Source organism: Pelodiscus sinensis, chromosome 1 (genome assembly GCF_049634645.1).
Source record: "Pelodiscus sinensis isolate JC-2024 chromosome 1, ASM4963464v1, whole genome shotgun sequence".
In the NCBI taxonomy this organism is placed as follows: Eukaryota; Metazoa; Chordata; order Testudines; family Trionychidae; genus Pelodiscus; species Pelodiscus sinensis.
In genome coordinates, this window is record NC_134711.1 from 89,596,173 (window position 1) to 89,611,743 (window position 15,571).

General features: G+C 43.7%; 1 protein-coding gene across 1 annotated transcript; it reads right to left on the reverse strand.

Annotated features, from left to right (window-relative positions):
• Positions 1-769: 769 nt before the first annotated feature.
• Positions 770-14,729, reverse strand: RBX1 (ring-box 1). Its single transcript, XM_006123952.4, has 5 exons — positions 14,572-14,729; positions 11,542-11,620; positions 4,423-4,493; positions 2,670-2,755; positions 770-959 (listed from the first exon to the last, which is right to left on the reverse strand). Exons 1-5 carry the CDS (start codon positions 14,683-14,685, stop codon positions 947-949), a joined length of 363 nt encoding a protein of 120 aa, XP_006124014.2. The 5' UTR covers positions 14,686-14,729; the 3' UTR covers positions 770-946.
• Between the last annotated feature and the right edge of the window lie 842 nt (positions 14,730-15,571).

Here is a 15,571-nt window from a genome sequence, read left to right on the forward strand (position 1 = left end):
CTTTATTATATGGATGGTTGTCCCCTGGGAACTAGGTAGACCATGTTTAACAGACAACTACTTATTGTTCAGACAGTAATGACTTTGGGTCATATTACCCCAGGCTTAATTTGAACTGGGGACCCAAAAGTGAAGGTCACTCTGTTTTCATTTGTTCATTCACAGCTCCATTTTGCGGCTCTGAAAACGTCAGTTACTTGAGGTTGAGACCTTATTTGCACTTTGATTTAGAAGTGTTTTACGACTAGCAACATTTGAATACCTGCAGCCAGCTCAATACTATCAAGCAGAATAGGTTCAAGGAACCAGAAATTGTTAATGTTTTCTCCTTGTTAATCACCTAATGTACTGGAGTTCCATATAAGGAAGCAATGGAAAGTAATTTCCATCTGATAACAGAGAATGTATATGAAATGACCAAGTGATCTCAGTGTGCCTTCTAGCAGAAAAATGTCCATCTCAAAAATATTGTCAGCACAATTGACACCCCGTAGCTGGCCCAGAAGTAAGGGCCAGGTCCTGCTCCCATTGACTACTCAGAATTTAGTGGGTGTAAAGATGTGTTTTTAAATTACATGGTAAGCAATCAGAGGTACTGACAAGGCAGGTTGTATGGAAAGTTCTGTCATGTGGAACACAGGATAGTAGTCAATTTAACATTACTAACAGTTCTGGGGAATAACAAAATCCCAGCTGGCTTCCCAGTTTCTGAAGCAGATCCCATCCCTTTTTATAATCATTTCTTTCATGAATACAAGAGAAAGCTAGATAGGATGTTCCAACAACATTTTATTTAAGAGTGTACAATATGGCAGCATTAAGATTAAAGCAAAAAACAAGACATAAGTATAACTGATTTACATAATTCCTAAAACAGATCCAATCCATTAACAAGATGAGCCAATTATGTTGATGACAAAATAGTAAACTTGGTGACCATCTTTCTTTAGTGCCCATACCTGGAAAAAAAAAGTTTGTTATGTTTGTCATTTTTATATTGAATACGAATGCAGATTTTTTTGGCACCAGCTTCACTCATGTTATTAAATCCAATTAACACGCAACATACAAATATCTATTTCAACCTCAATAGAAATACCAAGAAACAAAAAGGTACCTATTTTTTCCCTTAAATCTCCCAGATATTAGTGATTAATTGGGATGGACTAAACACTTTATCATTTCATGGACATTTGACCTGATCACCTAATTCTCTGCTCAACCTCCACTTTTTGGATCTGTCCTTGGTGGAGAGAGACTGGAGGATGTTACTTGAGATGTAAAATCCCATTTAATTAGTTACCCAGTTAAATGTTAAGTTTGACCTGTTAGCAGATTAAATGGGATTTTACAGTCCTTTAATCACCCCTTATACATTACTGGGCATGTGTAAAATATAAGCAAGCTCATGTCTCACACTAATATCTAGGCAGTCGTTATCCAAACAGAACACCTGCACCCTGGGTCCAGTTTTCAATTATGGCTGCCTTAAGATGTTCAAATCCTGCATTTTGGTGCTGAAGTTGTCACAGAAGAGGCCGTTTACACAACTGAGTACCAATTAATGCCCAAATATGGGATTAAGAAATTCTCCTGCTTTAGAAATCAGGACTCAGTTTAAAGAGAATGCTCTTTTTTAAAAATGTGGGTTAATCTGTAGCTAACTTAGTAAGTGGTTAATGGATAAATGATTCAATTGAAACAAGCACAGAGTGCAGTGGGTGCTAAGTAAGCTTGATACCATTTTCAAATTACTGCATCTCAAACCCAGCCTTCAATACTGCCTAGCATTGTACAGCTCTACCCACATATAAAATGTGTCGGTGCACCATAATCCTAATCAGCAACTTCACTGGCTATTCTAATGACAGGTCTTTAGGCAAGGCCATCAGTCTAGCTCATTTACTTGGTGATTTTGCACTGCAAGCAAACATCTAAGACAAGACAGCTAAGTTAGTTTTATTCATCTGCAAGCTTAACAGAGTTTTAAAATACATCTCAACAATGCAAGGTCAGAGTGACCTGATGCAATTTTTGGCATCTTGATAGAAACACAATACCCAAGTTCTGAAGCAATGGATTTAACCCAAGTTAGTTTCTGAACCCAAGTCACTCACGTGGGGTTCTCTTTTCAGTGCATTTCCTCTATGCTCTCTACAGAAAGTGTTGATAGATAGAGCTCTCATCTGTAACTATCATCACATCAGGACTACCTGGACATCCTTCATAGGCTGTCAACTCTGTCTGCTTGGTCACCTGCTAAGATCACTTTGTAGAGAGACAGAAAACTCTTCCAAATAGGAAGAGTAAGCTGCCAGACCCAGAAGTGAGAAAGATACCGGGGTACTCAATCTCTGCTAGATCTCATAAGAACGGCCCTACTGGATCAGACTAAAGGTCTATCTAGCCCACAATCCTGTTTGCCGATAGTAGCCAATGCCAGATGCCCCAGAGTGAGTGAACACAACAGGTAATCATCATGCTATCCCTATCCTGTCATTCATTTCCAGATAAACAGAGGCTAAGGACACCATTCCTATCCATCCTGGCTAATAGCAACTGATGGACCTAACCTCCATGAATTTATCTGGCTCTTTTCTGAACTGACAAATAATGCCTAGCACTAACCACAAGCATGTTTCACGTTAGGAATGGCACAGGATACCTACTTTTGGAACTCCCATTCTCTGTTGTCCAGCGGACACACCTGGCGAGTCTTAAGCCAACGAGAGATGCAGTGGAAATGGAAAGCGTGCTGGAAGAGAAGGTCCAATTTACATAGTTTCACAAGGTTCTGTTCATGAATGTCTTCATATAGAGATGTTAAAGCAATGAAAGTCTAACTATAAGAAGAAGTAGGGATGTTAAATTTAGATTAATGGGCTAACTGTATAGTCGATAAGGGCGCCTCCACCTTTGAAGTGTAGCAACAGCCTCGAGGCTGTTGCTACACTTCAAAAATGAAAGTGCTGGCTGAAAGCATTGGCCCCATGCTCCCCGTGGAGTTTCAAAGCAGCAGCACCGCATGAATCCCAGGCTCCATGCGGCGCTGCCACTTTGAAATGCCATGGGAAGCCGGACGCTGGGCTCCCCACGGCATTTCAAAGTGGCAGCACTGCGTAGAACTCAAGGTCTGGCCCCGGGCTCCATGTAGCACTGCTGCTTTGAAGCACCCCCTCCTTGTTGCCTCTATAAGAAAGGGGGGAGAGGGAGGCAACTAGTTGACTAGTGGATCGACTATCTGATAAGCATTTGCTTATCGGATAGTCAACTAGTCATTCACATCCCTAATCAGAAGAGGTACAGGATATTTCCTAGCAAATAGATGGGGAGAGCTGACTGAACGTGCTGATAAATGGCAAGAAAGAGGATTGTTCTGACCTGTTTAAAAAAGGAATGGAAATATCAAGGTAGTAGTACTGGAAAGCGTTTGACAGCTGAAACCATGGGGAATGATCAATTTCTGACAAAGGAGGAAGAGCAGGGTTTAGAAGCTGTTGGTACTAGCAAAACAGAGGCCAACAGACAGAGAATCAGAGGCGGTACTAAAGGGCTGGAATTATGGGGATGAAGGGACAGACTGAAGGAAGCATTTTGCAAGTACTCAATCGAGGTTTGAATAAAAGTGACTTTGGGAGGTCAGAGACAAAACTCTATTACATATTGGTTGCAGATTTTGTTCTCCTTTCCCCATACAGCTCCTTAAAAATTAAGGTCCTATTTATCAGTACTATTAAAGGCTTCTGTTGAGAATCCCAATTCCAACACTCAAGTATCCCAAACATGGCTAAAAGCCATGATCCAACTTTGCCTCTGCAGACAGAATAACTGTTTTTAGCTTTGTAGAGGTACTATCTTGTTGCAGCATAGGCTCACAACATTGTAGTTTTGGTAATGTTGCCAGTCCAAGTCTGGCAAGAGTAGTTCCCTTCATGCAATCCTTTAACTGTTACCCTGGACACAGAGGCGTGCCATGAAGCCTTTACTCAGGCAAACAATGGCAAACACTTGCATGTGTTGTGACCGTCATGTGCATTCGGGGGCTGGACAGAGCCATCCTGCAGGCAAAAAACTGGTCCATGGGCATTCAGCAGTAGTGGTGAAAGTGAGCCGGTGTAGGCTGGTACCAGCCCACATATGGCTGACATCAAAGCACTACTGTAGCAGCACTTTAACATGCTGCTTTTTGCTCCTCCACTAGCAGCCCTGCTGGGTGGGTCCAAAAGCACTGTCCTGCCCAAAGAGGGGGAGCCAAAGGGGCAGCTGCCTCAGGTCCCGGCAATGACTATAAGCCCATCTTAAAGGACTATAAATGACTAAGCGCCCATTTTAATGGATGAGTTGACTTTCTCTAATCTGAGTAACTGAAAAAGGAACAAATTTTACTCAGAATAGCTGGTCAGTAAAAGCAATCTGCCTTACATTGCAAACACCCCATGCAACAGTGCACTCTTCAGAAGTGGCCGATGCCTGGTTAGCTTGACATTCTATACCTGTAGAAAAAGATTAAAACACATTCAGAATTGGGATTCTTTCTACTTGTTACATCAATCAACTATAGTATATAAGGGAAAAGACCCAAGCTTTTTGTACAAAATGAAAATCACTGGCTTTAAGTAAGTTTTTTTTTTCCAAATTGGTAAGAGAGGGACTCATCAGTCAATTTTTAAGATTACTGTGTGTATTGCAGGGGGAGAAATTGTGTAGGAGTATCTATATCTTCTGCCACTAAAATGTGCCTGATTGCCAAATTTTAAACATTAATATTTCTCATGTGGTCATACCAAAGTCTGTTTGGGTCTGAAGTGTTTTTAATGTTACTTATTATGGGTTATTGTATGAAAGCAGTGAGGAAAGATTTAGTTACGAGCCTCTACCCCTCGTTTAAGATCCTTGGTTTGTAACAATCAGTGCTTGTGGAAACTTATTCATGTAGCAGAGAGCTTGGCCACATCTTTGTATCCTTGTGTCACATAAGCACTTGCAAAACTATATGGTACAGTATGTTAAACATTACTTAACAGTAATCTCTTACTCAGATGTGTTATATAGAGAGGGACTCTGCAAAGATAATCATAAAAATGCCCAAAGACCATCTCAGGTGGCATGAAAGGAGAAGAGAAGGAAAGAGGTCAGCCTCCCACTTTACTACTCTCATTTGGAGAAGTCCAAATCTAGAATGATAATCTGGAATCAATTAAGCAGTAAGGCAGAGATAAAAAGTAAGTATTTTCCCTTCTCCAGAATAAACATTATACGGTTATGTTACCAATATTTAATGCACATTCCTGATAACAGAAGTCAAGCCCACATTATTAACAATTTTAATTTTTATAGGAAAAAGCTGTTATCTAGTCACCCACCAAAAAAAAAGCTAAATGGGCTACAGTTCTTTCTGGAATCAGTTTGTGTCTGAAGACATTTCAGGGACATAGAATTTGACCCACCAAACCATGGAAGATTTGGAGGCTTTCAAGCCTACACATTTATTGTAGAAACTAAGAAAAATGATGTTTGATTGCATTAATCTGTCCTGTTCCACTATTTTAATTGCTCCTCTCAGATTTGTCATCTATCAAACATTTTCTTTCAGGTGTTGAAGCTTTAGACAACTTGGCTCTGGTGCCTCCCAGACCTAAAGTCCATGGTTCTATCCAAAAAAAAAAAAACACACACACAAAATTTATTTGTTGTAGTTTATGGTAAACTCTTCCTTCACACCAGATAAGAGATTCATCCTTACTTTCAGCATGTTTTGCTAGCTTGCTTTTGATGGTCCAATCCTTGCTTTTAGCCATTTCAAGAATTACTGTGGAAAATAACCTATCCTGCTCCTCTGGCTTGGGGTTATGATTATGTGCTACTGTGGAGCAGTTAAACCTTGTGAACGTGATTAGGATCTAAAACACTTTTGCCATTTTGAGATAATCATGGTCATCTACACAATAGTCTAATTTAGTATTCTGGCTCATCTTAATCTGTAAAGACGGATATATTTTGAGCTCTGTTGGCCCTCTTCATTATTACAATTTAAGGGGATGTTTAAGAGAAACTTTCCCCTACAAAGTTCAAGTCTTCTTCTTGGGAAGAAGATGAGTCACACAGGCCATCAGACTCCTTGGCAAATAAAACTACTCACTTAAGAACCTACAGTAGCACCCCACAGCTTCACCCTTTAGAGGGACATTGGATTTGAGGGGAGCGGAATGCTAAAAGAAGTTTTGAATTTATCCCTTGAAGAACTGTTGATCAGAAAATATGATCCACGCTGCAGAGTCCAAAACATTTAAGAGGGCAGATTTCTTGCAGAGACATGTGAGTTGGTGTTTATGGATGCAAGGCCCCCAAAACAAGCCATCCCAACTTAATTATTCCCTACTAGGGAAAATCTTGGAAGGCTGGAGGCAATCCTAGACATAGTCCCATTCTTTAACTGCCTAGGTAGCCTCCTTGCAAATGGATCACTTTTTAACCTTCTGCTTCCCCACATATTTAGATAATGCCTGATCTCTCATGGTGTAACAAGGAGAGGAGTGTGGTATATGGCCTCAGCTCAGAATAAATCCTAAAAGTTCTGGCACCCCAAAGCAGAAGAAATATTTGCTTGTTGCTACCCCAAAAGAAGCTATAAAAGTAGCAACTTTAGTAGATAAGTACAAGCAGTTCAGCACACCCATGTTGTAGCAGAGAATTTGAAGTGAATGCAGAAATGGTGTGCCAGAGACCTGGAGTCTTGTGGACAAGTCTGAGCTAGCTGTAATATTTGAAAAGTGTACCCCAAATGTCTTGGGCTAGGGGAGTGGTCAAGATCCTACAGTAAACATGTTTTTCAGCATCTCTCCATTAATAGCCTCTCAATATTGCCACTATATTGGCAGTTTTCAATACATTAATACATAAAATGAATCCACCAAAGATTAAATTCTCTCTAATAGTTACTGACAGAAAATAAGGATGGGTTCTCCTTTATTTGCAGCAATATTAATGGGTCTCCAAATTACTATTAGCAAAACTTTGACAATCAGTTTTTTTTTTTTTTTTAAAGAGTGGCTCCTTTTTTGACAACAGTATTGCGAGACTGCACAGTACTTGGTATTCTTTATCTCCATGCAAAGTTGCCTTCTAGAAGTATTCATAGCTTCAGAGACTGTACTGCATCAGACAGAGGAAAGAAACAATCAAGTCAACTAGTCAGCTTGTGGTTAATGCAGGTCTGCTATCCAAACTTTTCCTAGGGCTTCACCAGTCCTGTTTTTAAAATTTGGTACAGAAAGGGTATTTCACTAACCTCTTTGGAAGGCTATTCCAGAACTTTATAGATTTCTACTGGATTTCCTCAATAGTTAGCCTTATTATTCTGCTCATTATCATATGAGCCATTTCTTATTATAATCCCTTTTACCATGATGGTTTCCCTACTTCACTAGGAGTAGTTTACACCCTCCAGCTATTTGAAGTTATGTATCAGGCTTAGTTATCATTAAGCTGATCTTAATTAGTTTTTAATCTTCTTAAATTAATCACCCCGTTAGTGATGGGCTCTGTACTCTAGACTTGATCCCATTTGTCTACATCTTTGCAGTTGAGATGACCAAAACCAAATACAGTATTATAAGTATAGTGTCACAAGAGTTGCAGAGAGAGGTTTCTTTAATACTGGTTGAACCTCTCTTATCCAGCAATCTCTCATTCAGCAACATCAGTGGTCCAGCATGATCTTAGTCAGCTGAAGATCATGGGTGTGGCCAAGTTTCCCATAGTTCCATACCATTTATTTACGACCATCAGTCCTGGTTCTCAGTGTACTGTGCTCTAATTAACCTTTAAATCAGTGATATCCAACACACTAGCCACATGTGGCTATTCGGACAGTTGAATGTGGCTATTCGGCTGGTTGAGTGTGGCTAGCTCGCTATGACAGTAGTAGCTACTATAATGACTGCTTCAAAACTGGTTGGACACTGTAGCCTTAAATGACTTCCACTGATTACTGGGCTCATAGAAGTGTTGGTAATGCTGCTAGACAATATTGGCCTCAAGTCCTCTAGTTTGGCAGTAGTCAAGTCCTGAGAGTCCCAGACTAGAGAGGTTCAACCTGCAGCTCACTGCACACAACCCAAGACCATACTAATCTTTTTTACTAGTATATTACATAGCAAATTTGTTACAGGAAGAGGCTGGTAATATTACATAACATTAATATTGCTGGACATTTCTTAAATTTTCAGTTGCCTTTAAGTTTTGCCAAACCTTACCAAATCTGAGCTGAAATTTTACATGGGGGGAGGGGAATCTAATTCAGGGTGATTTTGCTTTCCCCATCCAAATCTTAAGCAAAACTAGTATTAGAGGGGTAGCCGTGTTAGTCTGGATCTGCAAAAGCGACAAGGAGTGCTGTAGCACCTTATAGACTAACAGATGTATTAATGCTCCAATATATCTGTTAGTCTATAAGGTGCTACAGGACTCTTTGTCACTTAAGCAAAAGCTGTTTAAGAACAAGGATAAAGAAAAATACATTTTGGCCATATTAAAAAAAAATTAGAAAGTGACACACAAGTTATGTTAAAAGAATGCTAATGTTGCAAAGTTAAACATTCAAAAATGAGAAAAGCCAGAATGAAGGTTGCTTGTGCATGCTTTAATTCAGCCCTCTTGGGCATATGCATAACAGTTTAGTTACAATGATCATGTACTTTTTTGCACAGGACACATACCTCACTCAGTACACAGGAGATATTTCTAGCATTTCCTTCCTTTTTAGTGCTTGACTTTGCAACTTAAAATTATGTTCTCTCATTTGAATATTACTCATAGATCTTTTAACACTCATGCTTTCAAGGCTCTCTCCTGCTATTAAATATCTATTCATATGCTCTATCCCCAAGTGTACTACCTTGAATTTTTTAAGTAAGTTTGTCATTCCTGTACATACTTCAGGTTCTGAATGATTTCTGACTTTACATCACCTTTTAGTTTACTATTATGAAAAATTAAAACGCTCTGTATTTCCTTCCAGACAGTGTTCCCCCTAATTTTTTTATCCATGTGCAGAATAGATGGTTATATGCAGCAAGGTGTGTGTGGATGTGCATCCCTGGTAGAAACACATGCTGACAGTTGTAGGTGCTCAGCTAATCAGCTGGACAGCATTTGAATCTCTCCTGGGTGGCTGCCCAAGCACTCTGCTTACAGGGAACACTGCTTCCAGATCATTAATGATGTTAAGTCCAGACCGTTTCAGCACCCAGATACTTCCCCCACTCTGTACTAGTATGACTGTTCATTTGCAGTTCTGCCTATTTTTGTGTCAGAATGCGCTTTTCCAAGCCAACAGGAATTATTGTAACAAGTAACAATTTAACATAACTTGATTTCAGTGAAGCATTTATTACGTCAGTGTTCCCTTCACCACTGTTTGTAATTCCATGTGCACTTCCCTCACCTGCCTCCCTAAAGGCGGCAATCCACTCAGGCATGAGTTTTTCTAAACCTGCTACTGCCTGTTGCTTATCTTCTAGATACAATTTCTCCCTCTTAGTATTTGGTCCATTATTTTATTAAGGCTGACATTTGACAAGATACTAATAGCCAGGATCACTCTTTCCAGTCTCTCCATCCCAACCCCAAAATTCTCTATCTTCCAGTTCTCCCTGATGTCTCACAAATGCCAGACCAAATATTGTATGTTAGGTGTTGGTATGAAAGGCCATGAATAGTTTGAGGGGGTAGGTCAGTTGATTTACACCGCACTAAGTTCCAAGGTTTATAAACAGAAATTTATTCCATTAATTAAAAAGTGTTAAGCTATGGGATTCTAGGAGGACCAAGATTTGCTCATGGCTATATTCTAAGTAGGGTCTCAGATGTTTTAGTGTCCTACAGATTGAGTCCTCTTTCGAAAAATCTGCTTCTGTAAGAGATTATGGATTGAGTCTTCCCAGGCTTCTGAAACATGACATTTTAAGCAGGACATACGAAATGGCTACAGAGTTCCTAGTCCTCCACAAAATGCTGCAGTGAGGAACTTTCTCCCACTCTCTCCTCGTTCTACAGAGTGTACAGGCAGTCCCCGGGTTACGTACAAGATAGGGACTGTAGGTTTGTTCTTAAGTTGAATTTGTATGTAAGTCGGAACTGGTACATATTGTAGGGGAAACTCTAGCCAAACATTTCTCCAGAGCTCAGTTTTATTCTCCCACACCTCACTTCCCTCAGTCCTTTATTCTCAAGCTGAGGAGTCTGCTGAGAAAAGCCGCTCCGCATCTCCCTGGTCTGCTGGGGAGGGGGGGGGCTAGCTTTGCGTCTCCCTGGTCTGCTGGGGGGAAGCAGCTAGTGCGGGGTTGCCTCACCCCGTTTGTAAGTAGGGATCTGATGTAAGTCGGATCCATGTAACTCGGGGACTGCCTGTACTTTTGGACTACTTTTTCCAGGATACATTAACTTCAAGATGGTTAATATAATATGTACTTCTACAGCTTAGTCTACCGAAGGATCACAGAGCACTTCACAAATATGAATTAATCTTCACTTATTTAATAAAATGGAAGATACTCAGTCACGAGCAGTAAGCAACTTATCAAAAAATACACAGCAAGTCTAACATAGCCAGGAAGAAACCCCCAGTTGACTCAGCTCCCAGTCCAGTGCATTAGCTCTTTATAAGGACTTAATAGATACATTTTAGAATAATCTATTAAATCAGGCAATATTTAAAGAGCATGTAAAAATACTTTTACAAACCATTATTGTGAAATTGTTAGGACAGAAGACATGTTGAGACCTCAAACTCCATACAGATTTATTCCTAGACATATTAATGCTAGAACCAATGACACAGGTGAAGCAGAGAACTACCATGGGTGGTGAGCCCTCAGCTAGAGACACGAAGGACTAGTTGACTATCCGATAAGCAAATGATTATCGGATAGCCTTGTCAACTAGTCTCTTCCCACCCCTTGCTGCGTAAGGATAGGGAGGCACTTGGGGAATTATGTGGAGCCTTGCAGCTGCCAGGCTGCACTCCCAGCCCCCAGCCCCAGTGCTCTGTAGCTGCCCCCTCCTTCCTGAGGACCCCCCAGTCTCAGATCCTTCCTCTTCCTAAGCTTTAAAGCCACAAATTAGCTATTTGCAGTGCTCCAGAAGCTCTGGGAGGGCAGCCAATGAGTTGCCAAGTGTGGGATCCCTGGTTTTTCCCCATGAGTGCTCCAGCCCGAGCACCCATAGATGTTTTTAGTTAGTTCAGTATATGCAGGATTCCTACCCCCAAATAATCTCAGCTCACCTCATTACTACACCTCTCTGCATTTCTTTCCAAACCCCTGCCAAGCCAATATTGGTATTGTACGGTTACAGAGAAGACAAAATGTACCACCTCAGTTTGTCACTTTTTTAAAAGGGAGAAAAAAGGACATATGGTGGTGAAGGTAGGACACAGACTTGCAATTCTGGGCTTTGGAAGGAAATTCATTTTAAGATGTAGTTTTGGCTACATATCGCACTGAAGGGAACATATGAATAGCCACCACTCCATTTACTTACACAGATCCATGATATGGTTCCTACAAATGGCACAGTTATCAACCACAATGTCCCATGCCCAGAGAGCCACTGCATTCCACTATAAAGAGAAAGAACACATTCTGTTAAACTTACAACAAACATCAAAGGATTCCTTGCCCATCCCTTCCCTTTTGCATCTATTTCCCTGGTGGAAAAGAGGGAAAGTGAGAATCGTACTGGAAAACCAATTCAGATCTCCTTGACCAAATGGAAAATACCACAATGAGCAGTAGCCCTACCAATAAGTTACCATTAGGGATGACCATATGCAGCAGCTCTACTAATAAGTCACCACTGCCACCACAATGACAATCAACTAGTTAAAATATGCCATGCTGCACTCAAGTTCCTTCTTTCAAATGTCATGAGAGCTAGCACAAAGAACTGGATGGCCTATCTGCGGCTCCAGTGTAGGTTTTTGAATACAGGTTGGACCTCTCTGGTCTAGCACTTTCGGGACCTAACTGGCCCCAAATGATGGAATTTGACAGACCAGAAAAGGTCCCCTGCTACCCTCCCTCCCCGCTGCTAGCCCCAGCCGCCAGCCCCAACCCCACCAAGCTCCAAGCCGCCAGCCCTCTTGCCACTGGGGTTCGCAACTAGGACTCCCTGGTCCAAGAACATACATGGTCCTATCATTAAAGTGATAGAGATGTAGCCGTGTTAGTCTGGTGTAGCTGAAACAAAATACAGGACTATGTAGCACTTTAAAGACTAACAAGATGGTTTATTAGATGATGAGCTTTCGTGGGCCAGTCCCACTTCCTCAGATCAAATAATGGAAGAAAATAGTCGCAACCATATATACCAAAGGATACAATTTTAAAAAAAATGAACACACATGAAAAGGACAAATCACATTACAGAACAGAAGGAGGATGTGGGGGGGAGGGGGAGGAGAAGGAAGGTGAATGCCAGTGAGTTAATGATAATAGAGGTGGGGAAGGGGAAATTTCACAGTGTGATGCTGTTGCAAAAAAAGCAAATATGATTCTAGGTTGTATCAACAGGTGTGTTGTAAGCAAAACTCGTGAAGTCATTCTGCCGCTCTACTCTGCACTAGTTAGGCCTCAGCTGGAGTACTGTGTCCAGTTCTGGGCGCCACATTTCAAGAAAGATGTGGAGAAATTGGAAAGGGTACAGAGAAGAGCGACAAGAATGATTAAAGGTTTAGAGAACATGACCTATGAAGCCAGGCTTGTTTAGTTTGGAAAAAAGAAGATTAAGGGGGGACATGATAGCGGTTTTCAAATATCTAAAAGGGTGTCACAAGGAGGAAGGCGAAAATTTGTTCCTCTTGGTTTCTGAGGACAGGACAAGGAGTAATGGGCTTAAAGTGCAGCAGGGGAAGTTTAGATTGGACATTAGGAAAAAATTCCTAACTGTCAGGGTGGTCAAATATTGGAATAAATTGCCAAGGGAGGTGGTGGAATCTCCCTCTCTGGAGATATTTAAGAACAGGTTAGATAGACATCTGTCAGGGATGGTGTAGACGGAGCTTGATCCTGCCTTGAGGGCGGGGGGCTGGACTCGATGACCTCTCGAGGTCCCTTCCAGTCCTATTATTCTATGATTCTGTTCTGTAATGTGATTTGTCCTTTTCATGTGTGTTCATTTTTTTTAAATTGTATCCTTTGGTATATATGGTTGTGACTATTTTCTTCCATTATTTGATCTGAGGAAGTGGGTCTGGCCCACGAAAGCTCATCATCTAATAAACCATCTTATTAGTCTTTAAAGTGCTACATAGTCCTGTATTTTCTATCATTAAAGTGTGATTCTAAACTGAGAATTAATTATTGTGCAAACCTGTAAAAGCCTTTTTACTCAGCAGACTTGATGTATTCAAGTCATAACTATTAATTTTATGGTTTAAAAAAATCTGGATTTTATTGATTATTTTACTTCTGTTAGCTCAGTAAATCCAATATTGCTATAAAGGAGGAAAGAAGCTGGTCCAATCAGCTATTAGTCTTAATTTCTGGTGATGATGTTATTCATGCCCATAGGGCAAGGCTAGAGTACCCAATAAGCCTATGACTAGGAGCTTTGACTCGAGTAAGGAGAGTTCTGACATGAAGGGCACCTAAGACAAACTTCACTGAGCATACACCAGTCTGACCCACAGTCATGTAGAAAACTGCACAGTATTGGCACGGGGCAGCCACCACTGCTGCCACTCAGGTGTCTGAGGGAGACAGAGGACTGGGGCACCATTAAGCTTTATTACTCAGGGCCCACTCCTGGGCTGCCATGCTCGCTGGGTCCCTGACGATTTGTTTTTGGGGGTAGAGGAAAAGAAACAAACACGTCTTCCCTCCTGGATAGGCTTCGAAGCAAAGGTCAACGGGTGGGAAAGGGAAACCAAGGCCTGCGGCAGAAGAACAGCAGCGCCGTCAGGAGAGGGGGTGGCGGGGGGCTGCGCCACGCCGAAAATTAATTCAGGATCAGGGAGAAAGCGCCCGCACCCGGCCACCAGACCCACTCAGGGCGGGAGCGTCCTCACATCACCCAACTAAAAGCGGCTGCGAGGGCCCGTGGCGGGTGGCTGCGCGTTGGCTCAAGGCCACACCAGAGGCGCCAGGCAGCCTGCCCACGGCCACGTCCCCTCGGGGCGACACTTCCCGCCCCCTCGCCGCGCCCCGGCCCCGCAGCATCGCCCCGACGGAACAGGCTGAGCCGCGGCGCAGCCCCGCCCTCAAGGGGGGACGCCACCGCCCACTCCCTGTAACAGAGCGGACACCTCCCTAACACAGACCCGCCCCCACACGCTGCTGTCACCCGGCAACAACAGCGCCACTGATTGGTCCCTCCGTCCCCCACGTACAGTCACCCCGCTTCAGCTATTGGCCCCGGACTGCGCCAGAAACCCAGAGCCCCGCCCACTCGTGCGTAGTGCGGAACCGGAGAGCCGGCCTCTGAAGAGACCAAAACTCGCCCCGGAGCTACCGCCCCGTTCCCCCCTCCTCTCCCGCGGCTGCCAGGGCGGCGCCCGCCGGAGACCCACACCTTCTTCACTTCGAAGCGCTTCTTGCTGGCGCTGCTGTTGGCACCGCTTGGGGTGTCCACATCCATCGCTGCCGCCATTTTGATACCCGACTCCCAGCCCCTTAGAGTGCGCATGCGCGAGAAAAGGGCCAAAGACTCGCGACAGTTCTTTTCCCTTCGCCCCGCCCCGCACGCAAACAGGTGTGAGGGGAGGGAGGGAGAGGGGAAAGATCGCAAGGAAGCATCATGTGACGCTGAGCTCTTAAAGGCGCCAGCCAGGGCGGAGCCCTAGTCAGCCTCCCCCGCCCGCATGACAGAATTGCGCAACTTTAGGGCGGGGGGATGGAATGAACCCGGCAGCAGCATTTAAAGGGCGACGCAAGAATTCTCGCCCGAGAGCCGGGGTGCTGGTGGGCGCCCCGCCCCGCCCCTCCCCTCTGTCTGCCCCGCCCTGGAGAGAGCTGCGGGCCGCGCTCGACCCAGAGCTTCGTGCTGGAACCGGCCGGGGCTCCGTGCGGCGGGGCCGAGCCGCGTGTGGCTGCCCCGGGCCGGTGCCTACGGAGGCTGTTCGCCGCTCTGCGCTGCAAAGCGGGGAGCTGGCAGTGGGGCAGCGCTGGGCTCTGCGCCTCCATCTTCCTTTCTGTGCCCGTCCACACACATGCACCTGCCTGGGCCGCCCTGCTGCTGCTCGGAGCCCTGCCCGCCGCCGGCGCTGCTGCCTCCCCGGCGCTTAGCTCCTCTCCAGAAGCCGACATGCAGGAGAGTGACCGGCCCAGTCGGGTGCTGAGCGCTTCGTGCTGCCCTGGCGAGAAGGCAGAGTTGGGTGCCTTTAGTCCTGCCCATCAGTCTTCTGCACCCACTCGGTTGTGCCCCTAGCAATGAGCATTTTCGAGTCACACTAAAATACTCAGCAGGGCTCCTCTTTGCCAAAGGGGCCTTTCGAAAAAAATGTAAATCTTCTCCTTCCAAACACGCGCAGCTTCCCATGGCCTTTCAGAGTGCCTCCCTGTCAGCAGGGGAC